At 42.1% G+C, this 19,250-nt stretch overlaps 2 protein-coding genes across 2 annotated transcripts in view; both read right to left on the bottom strand.

The window, feature by feature from the left end:
- LOC308094152 (uncharacterized protein) overlaps positions 1 to 19,250 on the bottom strand; it is a 337,907-nt gene that overhangs the window by 39,925 nt on the left and 278,732 nt on the right. The gene's annotated exons all lie outside the window — the stretch shown is intronic.
- LOC308092821 (serine/threonine-protein kinase RIO1-like) lies at positions 3,006 to 4,475 on the bottom strand (the record flags this gene model as incomplete). The annotated part of the gene is made up of 1 exon (XM_080438920.1): positions 3,006 to 4,475. One exon carries the CDS (start codon positions 4,473 to 4,475, stop codon positions 3,006 to 3,008), a length of 1,470 nt encoding a protein of 489 aa, XP_080295046.1.

The following is a 19,250-nucleotide window of genomic DNA, read 5'->3' as shown; positions in this document are numbered from 1 at the left end:
GGGAACATAGAACCCGGGGGAATACGTTTCCTTTGTATCTCGCACCCGGCTGAGATCTTGATTTTATTTTGTAATGCTCTGGAGCTTATTGTTTCATCCTTTTGACTGATATCTATGGTACAGAAATATGTTCATGAACAAGTATTTATGTCAATAAAAACATCAAACAACCGTCAATCAATCAGTTCTGTGAAATGTAGGTCCATTAATAAATTGCTTTGACCAGTGGTTCCCAAACAAAACCAGTGAAAATTGCAGATCTACAAGCTCATAATGTGTCACGATGCATTGTGAAGCTTGTAGTTCTGCTAGTTTTACTACTTTTTTAAAAATTGCATTTATTTGATTCATTTTTTATTTATACATGGCATTCTTTTGAACAAAGGTTATCATTTGTTTTCATGTATTAAAAAACATGTAGGAAACGAGATTTTTTTTTTTTTACTGCTTAACATCCCACAAACTTGGAATAAAAATGTTGAAATGTTGCTTCATTAAGCACAGTATGTAATCATCAAAAAGCAGGAGTTTACAAAGCAAAAACAAAGCAAGTGGGTGCATTTGGATGCATTTCTCAATGATTACTGTGAACAATGGAAACAGATTGAGCGCTATAAAGCAATCATATACAGCCAATCCTAGCGTACACATCGTCTGAGGTTTGATAAATCTGACGGCTGAAACCGATGGCTGGTGACATTAGCATGATGACATGGTCTGCCTGGCTGGCCCTCCCATTAGCCAATTGTAATATAGTAATGTAGCAAGCATTTTGATAGGCAATAATGTGTATACGCAAGGTGAATCAGCAGTGTTAGGAGAGTAGAGTTAGGCAGAAGTCCGCGTGTCTCCTGCATAGGCCTCAAGAATCTTCCGACCTATCGCTGTGCTTATCCGAGCATCCAATGTTGTCGCGGTTTCGGTTTGTGGTTGTTTTTTGCATTGATGCGTTTTGTTTTCCCCACCTCCTTATTATCCACCATACCTGAGTATTGTTTCAGTGTCAATGCTTTGATTTAAAGGAGAATTTCACCCCTGGAAGAACTTACAGTCACTCAATGTTAATAATATTTGTAGTAGATAACAGTAGCAAAATTTTAAATGTGCACCCTATGGCCAGAAAAATATAGAAGTCTGTGTGTTTGACTGGGGTTTGACTGGACTGCTGCATCACTACCACCATAATGCTTTGGGGCGCTGCCCTTCCTTGTGGGGAGGGGAGGCTGCATGGGGATGTGGTCTACATTGTAGTCAGGAAATAAGGTGAGATAAAGAGACTATGAGTCAAATGACTCATAGTCTTTGAGGATATGGATAACAACACAAAAAACACACCAGGATCATGTTTATTAGCCTGGTAAACCCTCCCTCCGGAAATCTCATTTCCATTTGATTCCAGGAGTGAGTCTGGCCTGATCGCCCATTCTGCAATATTGGCTGTGGGCTGGAGTTGGGCGGGAGTAATACCGTTGACTGACAACCCCTTCAGCCAATGATCGTTTTTCCCCTTCAGCCAATCAGCAGTTCACCAGACTAATGTGACGCAACGGGACTTTTGAGACGGCCATGCCCAAAATGGGTTGCCTTATTCGGATACATGCGTGTCACTGCCCGCCCCTACCGGTTCTCTAAATTTTTATTTTTAAATAGGCTCTGTCATGATTAATTGACCACATATATGAAGTTAAACAACTACATTCTATCCAAACGGAAGTAAATTCCGTGCCTCAAAATAGAAGTTTGAGAGCTTTTTGAAGTAAAGAAACAGCGGAGAAAACTGCCCACAGAAACAATGGCTGCCGTTCGTGTTTTGTCGGCTGCATTCGGGCTCACTCGAACTCGCCACCTGATTGGCCAACTGTCGCTGTCAATCACAGAACGATGTGCGACGACGCTGATAGGCTCGGTTTTTTGGTAATGCGCTAGAAACACCCATACAAGCCATCAGGCCAGACTCACTCCTGGAATCAAATGGAAATGAGATTTCCGGAGGGAGGGTTTACCAGGCTACATGTTTATGGGTCCTAGATAAAAATATGGGTTTGATGCAAAATCGGTGAAATGTCCCTTTAAACCCTGTTTTTTTGTCAGTTGTTGCTCAGTCTTTGATGGAGCAAGAGAGGTACAACTTTTGTATTTTATGGTTCACTCCCTAATGTTCGACATAAGGTTTTTGATGGTGCCCTTTTTCTAAATTTAGATTGGATAAACCTGTTTTAGTTTTAGTTTTTTTCTCTACACTGAGCTTCCTCCCTTTTTGATCTTTGAGGGTTCCCAACCCTGACAGAGATGTGCCGAGTGGGAGGTAGGTAAGGGCGGTTTTCCAGAACCACCACGTGGCAATAGATCCTCCATGTTGTTGCTGGCGGGTGGAAGCGACATTCAAAACTGTGAATCTTTAAGATTTTTTTTGTTTTTTTTTCAATTTCCCATGATTTTGTAACCCATCAGGAATGTTTATTTATTTATTTATTTTATCCCACGATTTTGTGACCCATTTTTTTCACAAAGTTCCAATTGCCTATGTAATCCTGGGCGCTACTCTCCCTCTGCCAGCCTGGGGAGAGCCCGGATCTGAGCTCATGCCTCCTTCAACGCATGAGGAGCTAGCAAGCCGCTTCTTATCACCTGACAGGAGGGAGTTAGCCCGGTAGGACGTAGCGCGTGGAAGGAACAGTTCCTTTCCCCTCCATCCGGCTGACCAGGGGGAGGCAGCTATAGAGACCAGGATTACTGCATTTTTGTGGGGGTACCTACCCTAGGGGACACAGGAAGAATTTTCATGGTTAATCTACAAGCTCGCTATTGAGCTTGTAGATCTGCTACTTTTTGAGTGACACTGTAGTATAATAAAGCAGTATAATAAAGCAGTTTAAATATGGAGATACATTCTGCCAAACACTGACGATACAGAGTGCTGGGAAGAATGCACAGAATCTCAGTGTAGGTCACATTGAGAACGCTGGTGTAATACCTTCAATATCTTGTATTTACATCACAGCAGTTCACTTCACGTTCTTCTTCTTTCTTCTCGCTTTGCGTGCTTTCTTCTTACCTTTTCTTTTCTTGTGTTTTGGAATTTTGTGTCTTCTTTTTTCTCTCTGTGACGCTTTTGTGATCATCTTTCTTTTCTTTCTGTCCAGTTGAGTCTCTCCTCCTCCTCCTCTCTGCTTCTTCTCAGCGCTCATTCTTTCGTCTCTGTCCAGGAGAGTCTCTCCCCCTTCTATCTGCCTCTCAGCTCTCAGTTCCTCGTCCTCATCTTCACTGGAACCCCCGTCATCCTCATCCTCACCTCCGCTCTCCTCCAGGAGGGCAGGGACCGTCTGTACTCCTGAAAGGTCACTCTTCATTCCCGTCACTATGGGGTACAAAATATTATCAGCCCGGGTGTTCATAGAAGCGTCTTCCTCTTGCGTTCTCAGGTTCATGAACTCAAAGTCTCTCTCATAATGAGCCACCTCCTTCAACGTCCTGGGAATGTAGACTTTCTTAAACACTTCCTCGTCCACCCTGTCCTGATTGGTCCATTCCTCTGTGGTTCTCTCAGCGATGGACATCGCCTTGTCCAGGTATCGGTCAATGTTGTCGGGGTTGATCGACGGGTCGACGACAAACACACACAGCTCCCTGACCGTCATGGTTGCCACTCCGTTCTTCGAGAAGAAATCGTTGACTTTGCTGCAGTCTCTCCGGAGGAATTCCAGAGCCTGAGGATGATCGTGTTCCACTGACTGGGACACATCAATGATGTAGGCGTCTCCGTCATGATACATGATATTGAACTCGCTGAGGTCAGCGTGGACCAGTTGTGCGTCTTGGTACATCCTCCTCATGGTGTGGATCACCTGCAGATAAAGTTCTCTGGCTTTGGATTCGGATAGAGCTGCGTCCTTCAGGAGAGGAGCCGGAGTGCCGTTCTTGCCGATGAAGCTCATTAGCAGAATGTGACTCTTCAACATAAGAGGTTTGGGAGACAGAATCCCCACAGTCTGGAGCCTGGTAAGGTTTCTAATTTCTTTCTCAGCCCAGGTCCTCACCATCTTCCTGGGGTTTTGTCTGTAGTAACTGCGACGGAACCTGAATTCTTCGCTGATATATCTCTCTCTGTCCTTAAACTGCAAGATGGACGTCTTGTAAATCTTGATGGCTCGGCTCTCTCCGCTGGCGGTACTAGCGTGGTACACGTTAGACTCCTTCCCAGTGCCGATAGAGCCGTTGATCTTAATGTCCATCGAGCTTAACATCTTGAACAAAATCGTGCAAGTCCGTGGATCTAGAACGTGCTCCACTGTGGCCCGGTCCGATTTGTCTTTCGGACCAGCTCTGTGGTGATGTTCAACCCCACAACCCCCAATCCGACCCCAGTTCTCCACATCCTCATTGTAATCATCTACAACATCATCTTCAACATCCGAACATTCTGATTCATCTTCGCCATCAACCCGTCCTGGCATGGCAGCAGCCATGGGCATCATGACGGGATCGAAACCGCCAAATGGATGACAAACTCAACAGAACAGAAGACAGACAAACTCAATGTGTGCTCAGTACAAGGTCAGGTCAATACTATATCAGTACTATGACATCATAGTGATGACATCGGGGATCTCCATATGTAGGAATTAAAGGGAGATCTCCATATATGGGCGTACAATATAGAAAGGAAAAGAGAGCAGAGGAGAAAAGGTGGTTACCGTTGAACTCATTCTGATGTGTGAATGCTGTCGCCTGTCGGGTGGAAACCTTTTATGTCCAATACTGTGACTTTTTTAACCTGTGTTCCAATGTAGTTATGATTTAGTCGTTAATACTTTCATTGGCTCAATATTTATAAAACCCACAGAGGGACTAACCACTTTCACTTGCAGTATATATATATATATATATATATATATATATATAGGGACCGACAACCTAGACTAGTGTAGAAGGTAAATTCAAAATTCCATTCCCGTCTTTAAAAATCTATAACATTGCTTCCTCAGAGTCGTCATGGCATCAGCCACAAACAATTCAGTCAGTTCCATATGGGCTCAAAAGGGAGTGTTGTAGATTTTTTTATTTACCTTCTACACTAGTCTAGGTTGTCGGTCCTTTATCTAAGGATTTTACATATGTACATCGATACATCAGAAACATGCTAGCAGGCTGAAGTTACTTCGACCAGTCTGACCATGTTGCTTGACACGCGGCCGTCACACTTACGTCGCACTGCCGGTCCGACCGATATGTCTGAATCATAGTGTTGGGGCTTTGTCAGAGTACCCATTGTACCCATCTGTCTGTGTCCTTTTTGTGCCCATAAATGGAGAAATATGTATCTGTCAGTCCTTGTCCCTTATATGCTCATATATGGAGATCCCTGATGTCATCAGTGCCCATATATTGGAATGCCCATATATGGGCATAATGGTTGGATCAGCGGACAACTGTATATCCAAACTATTCATTACACACTACCATTATATTACAGTCATTTAGCAGACGCTTTTATCCAAAGCGACTTACAATATTTGTCAATACAGTGTTACATTTACATTTCAGCAGAAAGCATGTGGATGTAATCTGTGCCCCCCCCCCTTATTTAATTCAAATGAATCTGTTAAGCTCCCGTCACAAATCTGCGTCAGACACGCCAGCTTCCCTGTTCACCTCCATTAGGAAGGAGAAAGGGGTGGAGCCTCCCGTTGCGGTGCGCTGTAGGCACTGAAGCATGTCAAGTCTGACGTGTTTGAATCATCGGGTTCAACACTGGTGAACCTTGAACTGGCGCCAACCAATAGAACAGAAGCGCCGCGCGTCGACCCCACTTCAGCCATTTCACTTGTAATTTTCTTTCAGTGAGCCAACCACCAACGTTAAGTAAAAAGAACTACACACCAGAAAACACCAGCACTCCTCCTGGCACTGCAAGAGACAACATGGGAAATGGATGCATCTGGCGCAGCATCGGCATGCGTTTCAGATGCGTTGACTCTGATGCAGATGGGTAACCGGGGCTTAAAGGTTCATTTGGTTCCATTTGTGCTCCAAGTTAAGGGGAACCATCACTGATTTTTTAAATATAGTATAGTAGCCTACACCTGCAGACATATATAGTAGAAAATATATCCTTATGCCTTCTTCTCCCGTGAAATGCACAATATCTTACTACTATAATCTTATCTTATACTACTATAATTGACAAAAGCTCCGAAGTTCGTCCGGGATTCACAAGCACAGGATCACTCCACATGCCTCCAAGACCTGTCACAGACTGTTGATCAGAGCTCTGGCTATTATTTAGGCATTTTACCCCACCTCGATCAGTGATCAGACTCTCGGATTGATTGATTTTCTGATTTGCCTATCAGACCCTCAGCCTGATCTGGCAGGTTGCTATGCCAGGAGGGTTGACCTCTTTTGACCTCAAGAAAGGCTTTCTATTTGACAGCAGGTGGGTCGTGAGGTTGTTAGGTTGGGAGGTTGGGAGGTTGGGACTAGAGGTTAGGAAAACGAAGCGGCCCAAACCTCTAGTTGTTATTATGTATGTGTATGTATTCTATGTGTTGTCTATTTGCTCTGTTTTTGTTTGATAATTGTTGAGGGAATCAGACCCTGGGCTAACTAGACCCAGACTCCCCACCGGAACCCCTTCGAGGTTTGCTAACTCCTCTCCGGTTACCGGAATTTTAACCTTACTCCTACTTATCGCTTTATCTAGAATGGATAAACTCCGTCTCTTGAGTTCAACCTAGAGGATCTATTCTCGGTAGATTACAAGTGCCTTCCGACAATGACTAGACTGCATTGCTCAGAACGCAGGCACAAATCTAGAATTAGATTTAAAAACACTCAGTGATCGGAGACCAATACTATTGCTTTGGCGTATTTCACCAGCAGCTACGGGACACAACTGCTGTTGTATCTGCGTGTGCTTCAGCATCAACTGTAACAGACCTAATTTCACTCTTGGCTCTGGCGTTATCACCAAGCAGTCAGTGGCAAGTTATCTCTCGTGAGCAGCGCTCTTTATCCTGCTATTATGAGGAAATAAGTGAGAGCCACTCGTTGAGAAACTTAACACCAACCACCTTACTTAGTAATAAACATCAGATAGATATCTCCACTGGGGAAATATCGTGAGAATGAAACCTAAGGCCGTGGACAGGGCCTGTCCCAACCTGTGTCAGTTAGAGAGGAACTCTCAAACACAGGCTGGCTCCTATCTTAATGTAGTAATTTGTGTTACCAATCTTACCACAGAAATACAGGAAAAGGACAAAAAACCTGGATATCTTTCTCGGCTAATGAAGCAGTGGGGAGGCAGTCGTCGCACAAAAATGAAGTTCAATAAAAAGGATTTATTAAGAAGTGAGTTACAAATATAGAGAGTAAAGTATTGAAGAGAGAAAAGGCCACCGAGGTGGCTGTTAGCTATATATGAAAAACAGATGTCTCTAGATGCAAAAGTCCAGGAAGAGTCTCGCCCAACCCAGGGCGGCAGGGTTATAGAAAGAGCAGTCCGTCGCGTCATATTACAAGACATGTAGTTGCACCTCCCACCCACCAAAGTCAACTCCCATCCCTCGGAGCACGTACACATGTTCCCACAGTGACGCATCATAGCTGCAGCCGGTGCGTGACCTTGAGCGTCTAGTATCTTATCAGCTTTTACCTAGACAGTGCATGAGAAACGTTCTTAGCAGAAAACACATTTATAGCTGAGTCATATTGTGCTAGCATTTCTCTGAAGGGCTAATAACTGGGCCCTTGTCTCCTTTGAGCGGGATGGTGTCGACCCTGTGGGTCTCTGTAGTATCCTAGATCAGGACTCGGTGCGTATGGGTGGGGGTGCGGCATCGCACCCCACTGGACTGGGGCTTCTTCTTCTCCCTTGTCTTCTTGTTGTGAGATGAGGAGGAAGTGGAAGGTTTAGGGGCCACTTTGCGATCGAGGCGCTCGCTCTCAACAATAATTTATAGACATTTAACACAAGAGCCATATTGTTGTTGTTATGTTATATAATTGAAAATGCCAATAAATATATTGTTTAAAAAAAGGAAAAATGTGATTTAGGTGAATTTGACAGTACTGTATGTGTGAACCCAGACCTGAAGCTTGTGTGCAGACATAAATCCTTCCTATACTTTGATATTACAGACATGTACCTGGACATTCTCAGGTTAAGCATGTATGTAGTGGTTGCAAAGGTATTAATTGATTGCCCGAGTCCCGTGGTCAGAGTTATGGTCCGGTTCTGATGAATATGAAGTAGTTCTGGTAGATTAGTAGATTTGGTGGGGGCCGCTCATTAAAAATAAATTAATTTAAAAAACTAGCGTCATTTGTATTGTTGACCTATTTCTACCATATAGAGCAGGTTTCGTTCAATTTCGTACTATTTTTTGTGTCATATATTTTGTGCGTGAGTAGGCTGCCGCGGCGCAGTGATTCTGGACACAAACATTAGTACCATGTGACAGAGGGGTCGAAATTGAACGAAACCTGCTCTATATGGTAGAAATAGGTCAACAATACAAATGACGCTAGTTTTTTAAATTAATTTATTTTGAATGAGCGGCCCCCACCAAATCTACTAATCTACCGGAACTACTTCATATTTATCAGAACCGGACCATAACTCTGACCACGGGACTCGGGCAATCAATTAACACCTTTGCAACCACTACATTAATGGTAAGTATTTCCAACAGAAAATACTCAATAAATCTGAATTAACCCTTTAAATCAGGCCCCGATTCAGGGCGGATTCTGTATGAGCCTGATGCCAATGACGACTATGACCAGGAGGATCCTGATGATGATCTTGACGTCTAGGGCATAGAAACCCACTGGAGTTGCCCTGTTTAATGAAATGAATGCTGCCTGTAACTGCAAATTGTTCCTGTTCGCTGATGACTCCTGATCTCGGGCGATGACAAATTGCAGGTTGAGGAAGCTCTCAGCTCTGAACTCACAATCACAAAATCCTTACTTGGCTTAACGATAACAAACTGTCACTACACCTTGGTAAAACAGAATCCATTATCTTTGGGACCAAACATTCCCCCAGTAAGATGTAAATGATTTCTGTCACGATCTGGTGTGGTGAGGACCCAAAAGCAGGACAGCCAGGCACGTAGTGTTCAAAAACCCATGGTGGGGTGTTTTAATAAACAATAAAGGTGAACAGAAATCACAAACTAACACTGAACATGATGTGACACCAAACAATGACTCGACAAGAACTGACTGGGGAACAAGACTTATATACACACAGGAGGACTGATTACACATTAGAAACACCTGGGGAAGACATTAACATAGAACCATGAAAACTAGAACAGGAACAAATAAATACAAGACCTAGACAAGACAGGCAAAGTCTGTGACTGTGACAATTTCAAGTCGATGACACAGTAATCTCTAGCAAAGAAGAGATTACCTATTTGGGCTATATTCTTGACAAATACCTGACTGGTGAAAGCCTGCCAACAAAGGCAATCAAGAAAGTAGATTAGTAGAAAGTAGAAACAAGATTTTTTGGGCAGAATTTCCTCTTTTGTCAACAAAAGTGCTCTCAGGACTCTTCCCGGAGCCCGCATTAAAGGGACACAGGTCAGTGCTGGTGGAACGTCCATACCTCAGTGTCACTGAAGACTAAGCTTCAAACCTCCCAAAACAAACTGATCCGACTACTTCTCGGACTGGGGCCCATGATACACCTCTCTCCCACTCACTTTGCCAGCCTAGGCTGGCTCAGGGTGGAAGACAGGGTTAAACAACAAAAAATGGGACTGGTCTTCAAAATTGTAAATGCAGATTTGCCCGAAATGCCCCCTATACCCGCATATCTGTATAAATACCTCGAAAAAGTTAGTGACACCCACAGCCACGAAACTAGAGGGAGCGTAAACAACAATCTGGTACCACCCACCCATAAAACAAACATGGGCAAATTCTCCTTCTATAGCACAGCCACCAAGGAATGGAATAGTCTAACCCCATCCCTCAAACAATGCAGTTCGCTGGGCTCATTCAAAACAGCCCTAAAAACTCATCTTTCTGGAGGCCTAAAGAGGAGCTAGTACCAGTTTCCCTGTAGACAGACGACCCCCCCCTCCTCTTTTTTGTACATATTTTTGGGCGGCCCCTATAAGTGAGGTTTGGATATTTGTACACCAAATCCTGCGCTGTGATTGGCCAAAAATGTACCCCGCCTAACCCTGCACCGTGATTGGCCAATCACAGTCTATTCAGGACTGTGATTGGCCAGTGTCACATGACACATGTGCATAGCCCTATATAAGAAACCATAACTTTAAAAAAAACAAATTTGTTTTTTTTAAGTTATGGTTTCTCCATCATAAAGAGTGTTTCAATAAATGTATTTATTTTTGTACATGATTGGTTGACTCCATTCAGTATTGTGATTAGCTAGCAAGACACCGCCCACTTCACACTGGGTGTGATTTTTTATTTCCTCATGCTTTTTTTGTATATAATTTTTATTTTTCCATGCTCCCCCCGCCCCCTTTTTTTTGTACATGTTTTTTTTATTTTTTCATGCTTTTTTTTGTACATAGTGGTATTTTTTCTGTATTATCTGTATTTTCATGTTGATTTTTGAACTGTTTGGTTGCTATATATACTATGAAATTAATTCAAGGACCCCAACGGAAACAAGTCCGCAAGGACTTTTTTGGCCGGACCTTTTAGACAAAAGCATTATAAATGTAACTGTTGTTTTACATTCTTTTGCCTAATAAAAATTTCAATCAATCAATCAATCTGGGCGTACAATATAGAAAGGAAAAGAGTTGTTGTGGTTACCGTTTAACTCTAATTCTGATGTGTGAATGCTGTCGCCTGTCGGGTGGAAACCTTTTATATCCAATACTGTGACTTTTCAGGAAACTGAAAAAAAGAACCTGTGTTCCAATGTAGTTATTATTTAGTCACAAGCTCTTGTTAATACTTTCTTTGGCTCAATATTTATAAAACCCACAGACGGACTAATCGCTTTCACTTGCATATAGATATAGATATAGATATAGATATAGATATAGATATAGATATAAAGGACCGACAACCTAGACTAGTGTAGAAGGTAAATTCAAAAATCTACAACATTCCCATCTTTAAAAATCTATAACATTGCTTCCTCAGAGTCGTCATGGCATCAGCCACAAACAAATCAGTCTTTTGAATATACCTTCTACACTAGTCTAGGTTGTCGGTCCTTTACCTAAGGATTCACATATGGATACATCAGAAACATGCTAGCAGGCTAGGTTCTTCCTTTAAATGCACAGGATATAAATGTCAGAGAACTTATCGATCCACTGAAAATGTGGTCCTAGTGGTTTCAAATATCTGGGTATAAACATCAGAAAAGAGCATGATAAGGTTATTAAAGACAAGTATTTGAAACTTTTGGAGAGAGTTAAGATCAATGTTCAAAGATGGACTGATTTGCCTTTGTCTCTAATTGGTAGAGTGAATACGATTAAGATGAACGTGTTGCCAAAATGTATTTATCTATTTCAGTGCATCCCATTGTCTGTTTCCAAACTGTTTTTTAGTGATCTCAATAAACCCATTTCCTTCATTTCCTCCTTTTCTGCTTTGTGTCAAATTAAGTACACTTCAAGCCCCCTATAATAAGGGAGGCCTTAATCTCCCTAATTTTAGATATTACTATTTGGCCTCACAGTTCCGCCCTTTGTGGAAATGGTTGCATCCTGAGAATAGTGAGGTCAGGTGGCTGGGTATAGAACAATTAGAGTTGGGTCTAACTCCCTTGAAAGTCATTCCTTTTTTGGGCTCAAAGAAAAGCCTCTCCAAAATTACTAAGAATCCTATAATATTGAGCGCTTTTGAAGCATGGCAGGAATCCCATAAATGATTGGGTAAAGATACTTCTCTGATGAGATTGACACCTTTATGGGATAATCCTAATAGTCCTTATGCCATAGCTGATGGTGTACTGATGAGATGGGTCAATAATGAAATGTGGGTGATCTATATAGTAACGATATATTGTCAAACTTTCAGCAATTGTTGTCCAAATTTAACCTTCCTAGGACATGACCTTTTTAAATATCTCCAAATTAGACATGGGATTCAAGAAAAATCTGGAAAAAATGTAGGATCACATGGTTAGTGAACTTATTACCTCTACCAAAGGACTAACATCTTCCATTTATAGTGTTCTAAACAAAAATCTGCCGATTTATAATTCAATGACTTTTAAACATAAATGGGAGACAGACTTGGGATGCACTTATGATGATGTGGATTGGCAAAACATTCTAGAAAGATCTCAGAAAGTTCTGATTTCTACTAAACATAGACAGATGCAATTTAACATTTTTCACAGAACTTACTTTACCCCACTCAGATTACACAAAATTGATGGGAATATTTCTGCTTTGTGCCAAAGGTGTAAGACATCAGAAGGTAATCTGGTACACATGTTGTGGAGCTGCCCATACTTGGAAGATTATTGGAAGTTCATCATGACCACTGTCTCGGAGGTTGTAGAGTTTGACATTCCACTAGCCATGGTTCACATGACGCTCGTCTGTCACAAGCGTCATGGAACCGTTTGTTCCTGGTTTTCGATTTCTTTACATTTACAACTCTCACATGTACATAAAAGTTCAGATTTCAAATATAAAGTGCTGACCCCCATGCCACGGGTGTAACAAGTTGAGCCGGCAAAGGTCTAAGTACCTGTATATTCCGTATTGTTCAATAAAAAGCTTTTTAATCTGATCGCCGGCCATTTACTCCAAATTTTCTCCGATGCCTTCAACTATGCGACACTGCTGGTTGGGAGGTGTATTGCACTCTGATACAAAAAAAGAAAAAGAAAATGGCCGCCGATCGGATTAAAATACTTTTTATTGAACAATACGGGAGATACAGGTACTTATCGCGGGCCGGCTCAACTTGTTACATCCGTGGCTCGGGGTAAGCACTTTATATTTGAAATCTGAACGTTTATGTACATGTGAGAGTTGTAAATGTAAAAAAATCAAAAACCAGGAACAATCGCTTCCATGACTGTCATGGTATGACATGTTTCAGGGCTAACATTCCACATGACCCAAGAATTTGGTTACTAGGAGACGTTAGTCTGCTCAATGTAAATTTCAGTACAAAGTATTTTGTGTCGCTCGCCAGTACAGCCGCGAAGAAAATTATTCTGGTAAATTGGAAATCTGAAAATTCGCCTTCACAGAGGCATTGGCTGAATGAACTTTCATCATATTGTACACCAGAAAAGATACTGTATAGTGTAAGGAGAAAACCTGCAACATACCAAAACATCTGGGGTAATTTATTTGATGCTCTTACATCAATATCTCCTAATAGTTGATTTCTATCTCCTCTGGTTTTTTGTTCTTGTTTTATTGTATTTGATATTGTCCAAAACTATTGTCTGTTGAGGGTTGAGTAGTGTACCATTCTGGGAAAGGGGTGGGGGGAGGGTTTGGGAGGACTGTATTCTCTGTATTTTTGTGTATCTTGTCTTTTCCTTTCCTTCTTTGTCTTTTTCATTGTCTCGTTAAAAAAAAGGAGACAGATATGATAATGATGTGTACATTGTGCATTGTCAATAAATACATCTTTATAAAAAAATAGAAACATTCTAGCAGGCTGAAGTTACTTCGACCAGTTCAGCTGACCATGTTGCTTGACACGCGGCCGTCACTCTTACGTCGCACTGCCGGTCCAATACGTCTGAATTATAGGGTGTGTTCGGAAATTGCGCACCGGAGCGCACTCGCCTATTAGTTTGTATTGGCCAGTGCGCTCAGTGCTGTATTTCCGAACGCACCCATAGTGTTGAGGGCTTTGTCAGAGTACCCATTGTACCGATCTGTCTGTGTCCCTTTTGTGCCCATAAATGGAGATGTCTGTTTCTGTCTGTCTACCTACAGGTGTCCCTTTTATACCCATATATGGAGAAATATGTATCTGTCAGTCCTTGTCCCTTATATGCTCATATATGGAGATCCCTGATGTCATAAATGGACATATTGGTTGGATTGGCGGTTCTGGACAACTGGATATCAGAACTTCTCGACGGCGGGCACCGCACTCCCTGAAGTCCTTGCCGCTGCACACGTTGAGTTTGAAGTCGGCCGGTCCCATATATGCACATGGCCATATATGGGCATAGCGGTCGGATCTGTGGCTCTGGACAACCGGATCTCTATGTCAGTCCTTGTCCCTTTTATGCACATATATGGAGATAATAGTCCAAAATGAATTTGTATCTGTTCTTGTAACATTTATTCTTCCTTTTCTTCATCGTCTCTTCCAGGTGTTGAACTTCTTGCGTGCTCCAGCCTGCCCAGGCTTCTTCCTCTCTCTCACCCTGGCGTCCGGAGTCAACAGCCCAGCTTGTCTCATGATCTCCATTTCCCCCTCAGACTGGAAGCTGAGCAGACAGCGGGAGATGGCCAGACGCACCGCCCCCCGCCTGGCTGGAGTGGCCACCTCCGCTCACCATGCAGTCCAAGTCAAACTGGCCCAGCACGCCCATGAACTGCAGAGGAAACATCAGCTGCTCCCTGTCCTGCAGAACAGGGAAGTAATGGAGGTATTCTTGACCGTTGACCGTGAAGCGTCCAGAGTCCATGTCTCTCATCACCACTGAGCTGTTGGATGACTTCCTACATACAAACCCATTATAAGTTCAAACTCCATTTGTAACGTGTAACACATCAAAAACACCCGTCCTTGGTTCTGGTGACTCACCCTGCCCTCCAAATACGTGTGGGGGCCGTGTTTTTTTCGATTTACTTTTTTTGTTGTTATTTAATTATTTGTATTCATTTTTAAAAAGAATTATGAAAAAATAAATGAAAAAAGTAATTGTAAAAACACAGTCTCCTCACGTATTAGAAGGACAATATCAGTCACCAGAGATATAGACAACCAAGTGTCTCCTCCGATAAACATAAAGTCACCAGACGTTTCTTTTCACCTGACAGTGAGTGTAGAGTTTCACTGGGAAGGCGTAATGCATGCAGAACACCACACTATCCATCACAGTTTTGCTCCCTGCTGAAAAGTTGCCCTGACAAATCTGTAGTATTCACTAGTTTAGGACAGATAAACCTGCAAAACTAGCTTGATACATTTTTGGGCTACTGAGAAGTGTATTATTGTCTTAATGTCTTGTGTGGATAACATTACTAGTCCAAACTAATCTTTTGTGAGCCCCCCAGGCAGTTTTTAAGTTGCTTGATTCAGTATTTAGATATTTGAAATGAATGTTATCAGACACGCCCCCTTCCTATACAAACCCATTATAACTTCAAACTCCATTTGTAACATGTACACATCAAACACACATCGTCCTTGGTTCTGGTGACTTACCCTGCCCTCCAAATACGTGTGGGGGCTGTGTTTTTTCGATTACTTTTTTTCAGTTATTTAATTTTAATATCTAATATCTAAATACTGAATCAAGCAAAAAAAAAATCACATTTTCCAAATTGATACATATTTGAGAAATGCTAAATTAGCATGTCTACAACACCGCTTGTAGACCGGCTTTCTTCTGTGCAATAGCAAGCGGCTAGGCTACTAAAGTGTAGAAGAAAAAGGCTAGGCCCTACCTAGCCTAAGGGATTTCATCGTTAGTGCTAGAATGTTCCAATTTCGGTCACGTTAAAAAGAAAAATAAACTTTAAATATAGTTGCCAGACTCTGAATATTGAAATCGTCCGGTTTCCCTGTGACACATTTACTTTACCTATCTAGCAGCAGAAATAGGGCACATGGTGAAGACGGTATTGCGAGCGATGCGAGTTCAGCGAGTTCAGTGCGAGTTTAGTGAGCCGAATGCGGAAATCGAGCTGGTCTGCCCTTTATATAGCCTCCCCTAAATGCTTGAAACCAACAGGTGACCAGTTCCTGGTGAAAGGTCACCTGTTGCTATGTAAGGAACTAACATTCTTAAAGAAGTTGGATTATTTAGGCTATGTTAGACACTGCTATTGTCCTACTTATTAATGTATTAAATTAGTAGTATAGAAATATATATTCTTATGAAGCAAATTGTTGAGGTTGAAAAAGCAGTACAATGCAACTTTGAATACTTTGAGTACTTTTGAATACCCTACTTGAGTATTTACTTGCGTATTATGCTTTGTCCACCACTTCTAAAAGAAGAACAAACAGGCTGAAAAACAACTTCTTTCCAAGAGCTGTAACCTCTGTTTTCTCTCCACTGACTCTGACCTCTAGGTGTCAGTGTTGGACCACTAAATATTGAATTTTGTAGCTTTGGTACCTATCCACTAGCCTGGTAAATAGTGGAGGTGTTAAGACCCCAAAATATGCCGTTAACTTCAAGTCATGATGCAAAGGTCCCCTTTGGTATGGAAGTACCTTAGGGCCATAGGAAAACATTTATCCAAAGAGGTTTTAACAGGGTAACTTTCCATTTTGTCCCACTCTAAAACCTTAATTTAATTTTCCCTTTGGCATACCTTAGGGCAATAGACATTTCCTTCATATTTCAAAACAATGTGCGTTTTTAAAAATGGCTGCCACCATCTACAGCAATACAGCATATAGCCCATAACTTTGCTTCTGTTAGAGCTATAATGATAATATTGGTGTCAAAGTGTACATTTCTGGGGTCAAGGAATCCAATTAAATAGGTTCCAAGACCAAAAAAAAAAAACTATAGTTTTCTCATTACACATTTCATTAACAAAATAAGTGTCAACAAGGTGACATAACATTTCTCCACCCCCCTACACAAAACTTAAATTTAGTTTTTTTAAGAGGTACAACCTCTTATGTACATGCCATGTACTCTACAGTGTGTGAGTCGGCCTGTCTGACTGTATGTGTATCTGTCTGTCTGACTTACTGCTATCACCTGAGAGTTACACCTTGCTGCCAAAAAACATTAATTCTGCACCAGGGACTGCACAGCTGGATGAAATCAGAGGTGACAGAAAATCTGAGATACTTTGAGGTTGAATTTGAGGTTTGCATTACTTTATCATTGAATACAGAACAGTTTTAATGTTAGCTAACTAGCTAGCTAGCTAGCTAGCTAGGCATTTAGCTAGTTAGTTAGCTAGCTATTAACTAGCTTCACTTCATTATTGAATTACGACAAGCATAACATTGCTAACTACCTGTAGTTAGCTAGCTATGGGTAGGTTCATTATTATTATTTTCAATTCATTGTTTATTCAACAAAAAAGCTTCATTATTAGAATGTTTTGTGTGTGAATGCTTGTTATAGTAAACTTGTTAACAAGTTAGCAAGTTTATTTCTCATTTCTCATTTCAGAGTAGCCATCATGGATACTCGTGACTGGAGTTTATGCTTCATATGTCAGCTGAAGAAAACGAATGAAAAAGCTTCCTGTCCCTCAACATCTATAAAGCTAAGAAACTGCCCTGAAAAACTGAACCGATGTTTCACAGAAGTTATTGCCAACATTCAGGAGCTGAAAGAATTAGCTGATTTGCCTGACTTTGTGGTAGTGGATGAGGTTATTGATGGTGGCGTCCAGGATGCTGTGCAGCAGATGATGTCATATCCAGTAGTATGGCACAAAAACTGCAGGGATGCTATTAATGATCTAAAAGTGGACAGAGCAAGAAAAAGACATGAAGAGCTTGTGTGCCCAGTAAAAACACGACGCATGAATAGTGGTGGCAAGTTGGCACTACACAGGCTATACCCTCATGCTCATCATCATCCTCATCATCCTCATGTGAACAAACCACACCTTGTTTCTTCTGTGGTGAAGTGGGCAACAGAAAGGAACTAAGGAGGGCTTCCACCCTGGGATTGGATCAAAAAGTGAAAGAATCTGCTCAGGTGCTGGGTGACAAGCATCTGTTAGCTAAACTAGCGGCTGGTGACATGGTAGCTATGGAGGCAGTGTATCATCGTGCATGCCTGACTAGGCTCTATAGAAAAGCAGAAACCGCCGGATGTGACACGACAGAAAATAAGGCAACACAGGTCATCAGAGCACATGTCCTCAATGAATTGATTGAGTCGATCAATGATCAACGTTGGTCAGGAGAGTCATTGGCGATGTCTGACTTGACAGCCCTGTATGACAAACGTATTGCTGACCTAGGCTTCCCATATATTAAATGTAACACCACGCGCCTTCGTGAGGATATTGAACGCCTAATCCCAGACATCAGATCTGTGCGACTGGACCGTGGCTGGTCCCTGTTGTTTGATGATGACCTGAAAGCCGTTTTTGGCATGAAAAGCAACACTTCTACTGATGTTTCCATCATCTTCAGGGCAGCTAATATCCTCCGGGAAGAATATATGCCTATGAAACAATCATTTACAGGTTCCTTCACAGCCTCCTGTGAAGCTGATTCAATCCCTCCCCTGCTACAATCGTTCCTAAAGATGCTTCTGGATGGATCAGGTATTGACCAGCCAGCCCCTGAACCAGAGAAGTGCCAGGTTGCTACATCAATTGGGCAGCAAATCATTTATAACTCTGTGAAAACCAAGAAACGTGGCAGTAGTGTTAGTCGTCACATAAGAGAAAGGGAAACACCAGCTTCACTGTATCTGGCAATGAATCTGCACCTGCATACTGGCAGTAAACACCTGGTGAATGTCATGCATAAGCGAGGTATTTGTGTGTCATATGATCGCTTGAAAACATTGAGTACAGATATTGCAAATTCAGTGATCAATCAGTGGGAGCAGATAGGTGTTGTGGTCCCACCTCAGGCAGTTAAGGGTGTCTTCACCAATGGTGGTTTTGACAACATTGACCACAACCCATCATCAACAACAGCGAAATCAGCCCTCCATGGAACATGCATTAGCATTCAGCAGCACTTCCCGTCAGACGACCAACAAACAGTCAATCTCACTGACATCCTACTTCCAGCTGAGATGGGGAAGAAGCATGTCAAATCCTTGCCAGCTTTCTACACAACAATGGATCTGGATGTTTCACTCCAAACTGATGAGGTCTTATATGTTCCTGCCCTTAATACAAACTGTCATCCTCAGCCAGCCTCTCGTCCTCTCAGCAACATACTTGAAGAAGGCTACCAGTGGTTGGAGAGAGTCAGACACCTTGTGGGGAAAGACAACCTTGAGGGTGAAGACTGGATATCATGGGCTGCATATTATGCAAGCATTACAGAGCCTTGTTCATCCCCCCATCCAGATCATACATGCTGCCACTGTTCACAGAGTCTCCTACCAGTCCCACTATGGCTTG

This window comes from Gymnoscopelus braueri (genome assembly GCF_963280865.1).
Source record: "Gymnoscopelus braueri genome assembly, chromosome: 10".
NCBI lineage: Eukaryota > Metazoa > Chordata > Actinopteri > Myctophiformes > Myctophidae > Gymnoscopelus > Gymnoscopelus braueri.
The sequence above is the reverse complement of the archived record's forward strand: the minus strand, read 5'-3'. Positions and strand labels throughout refer to the sequence as shown.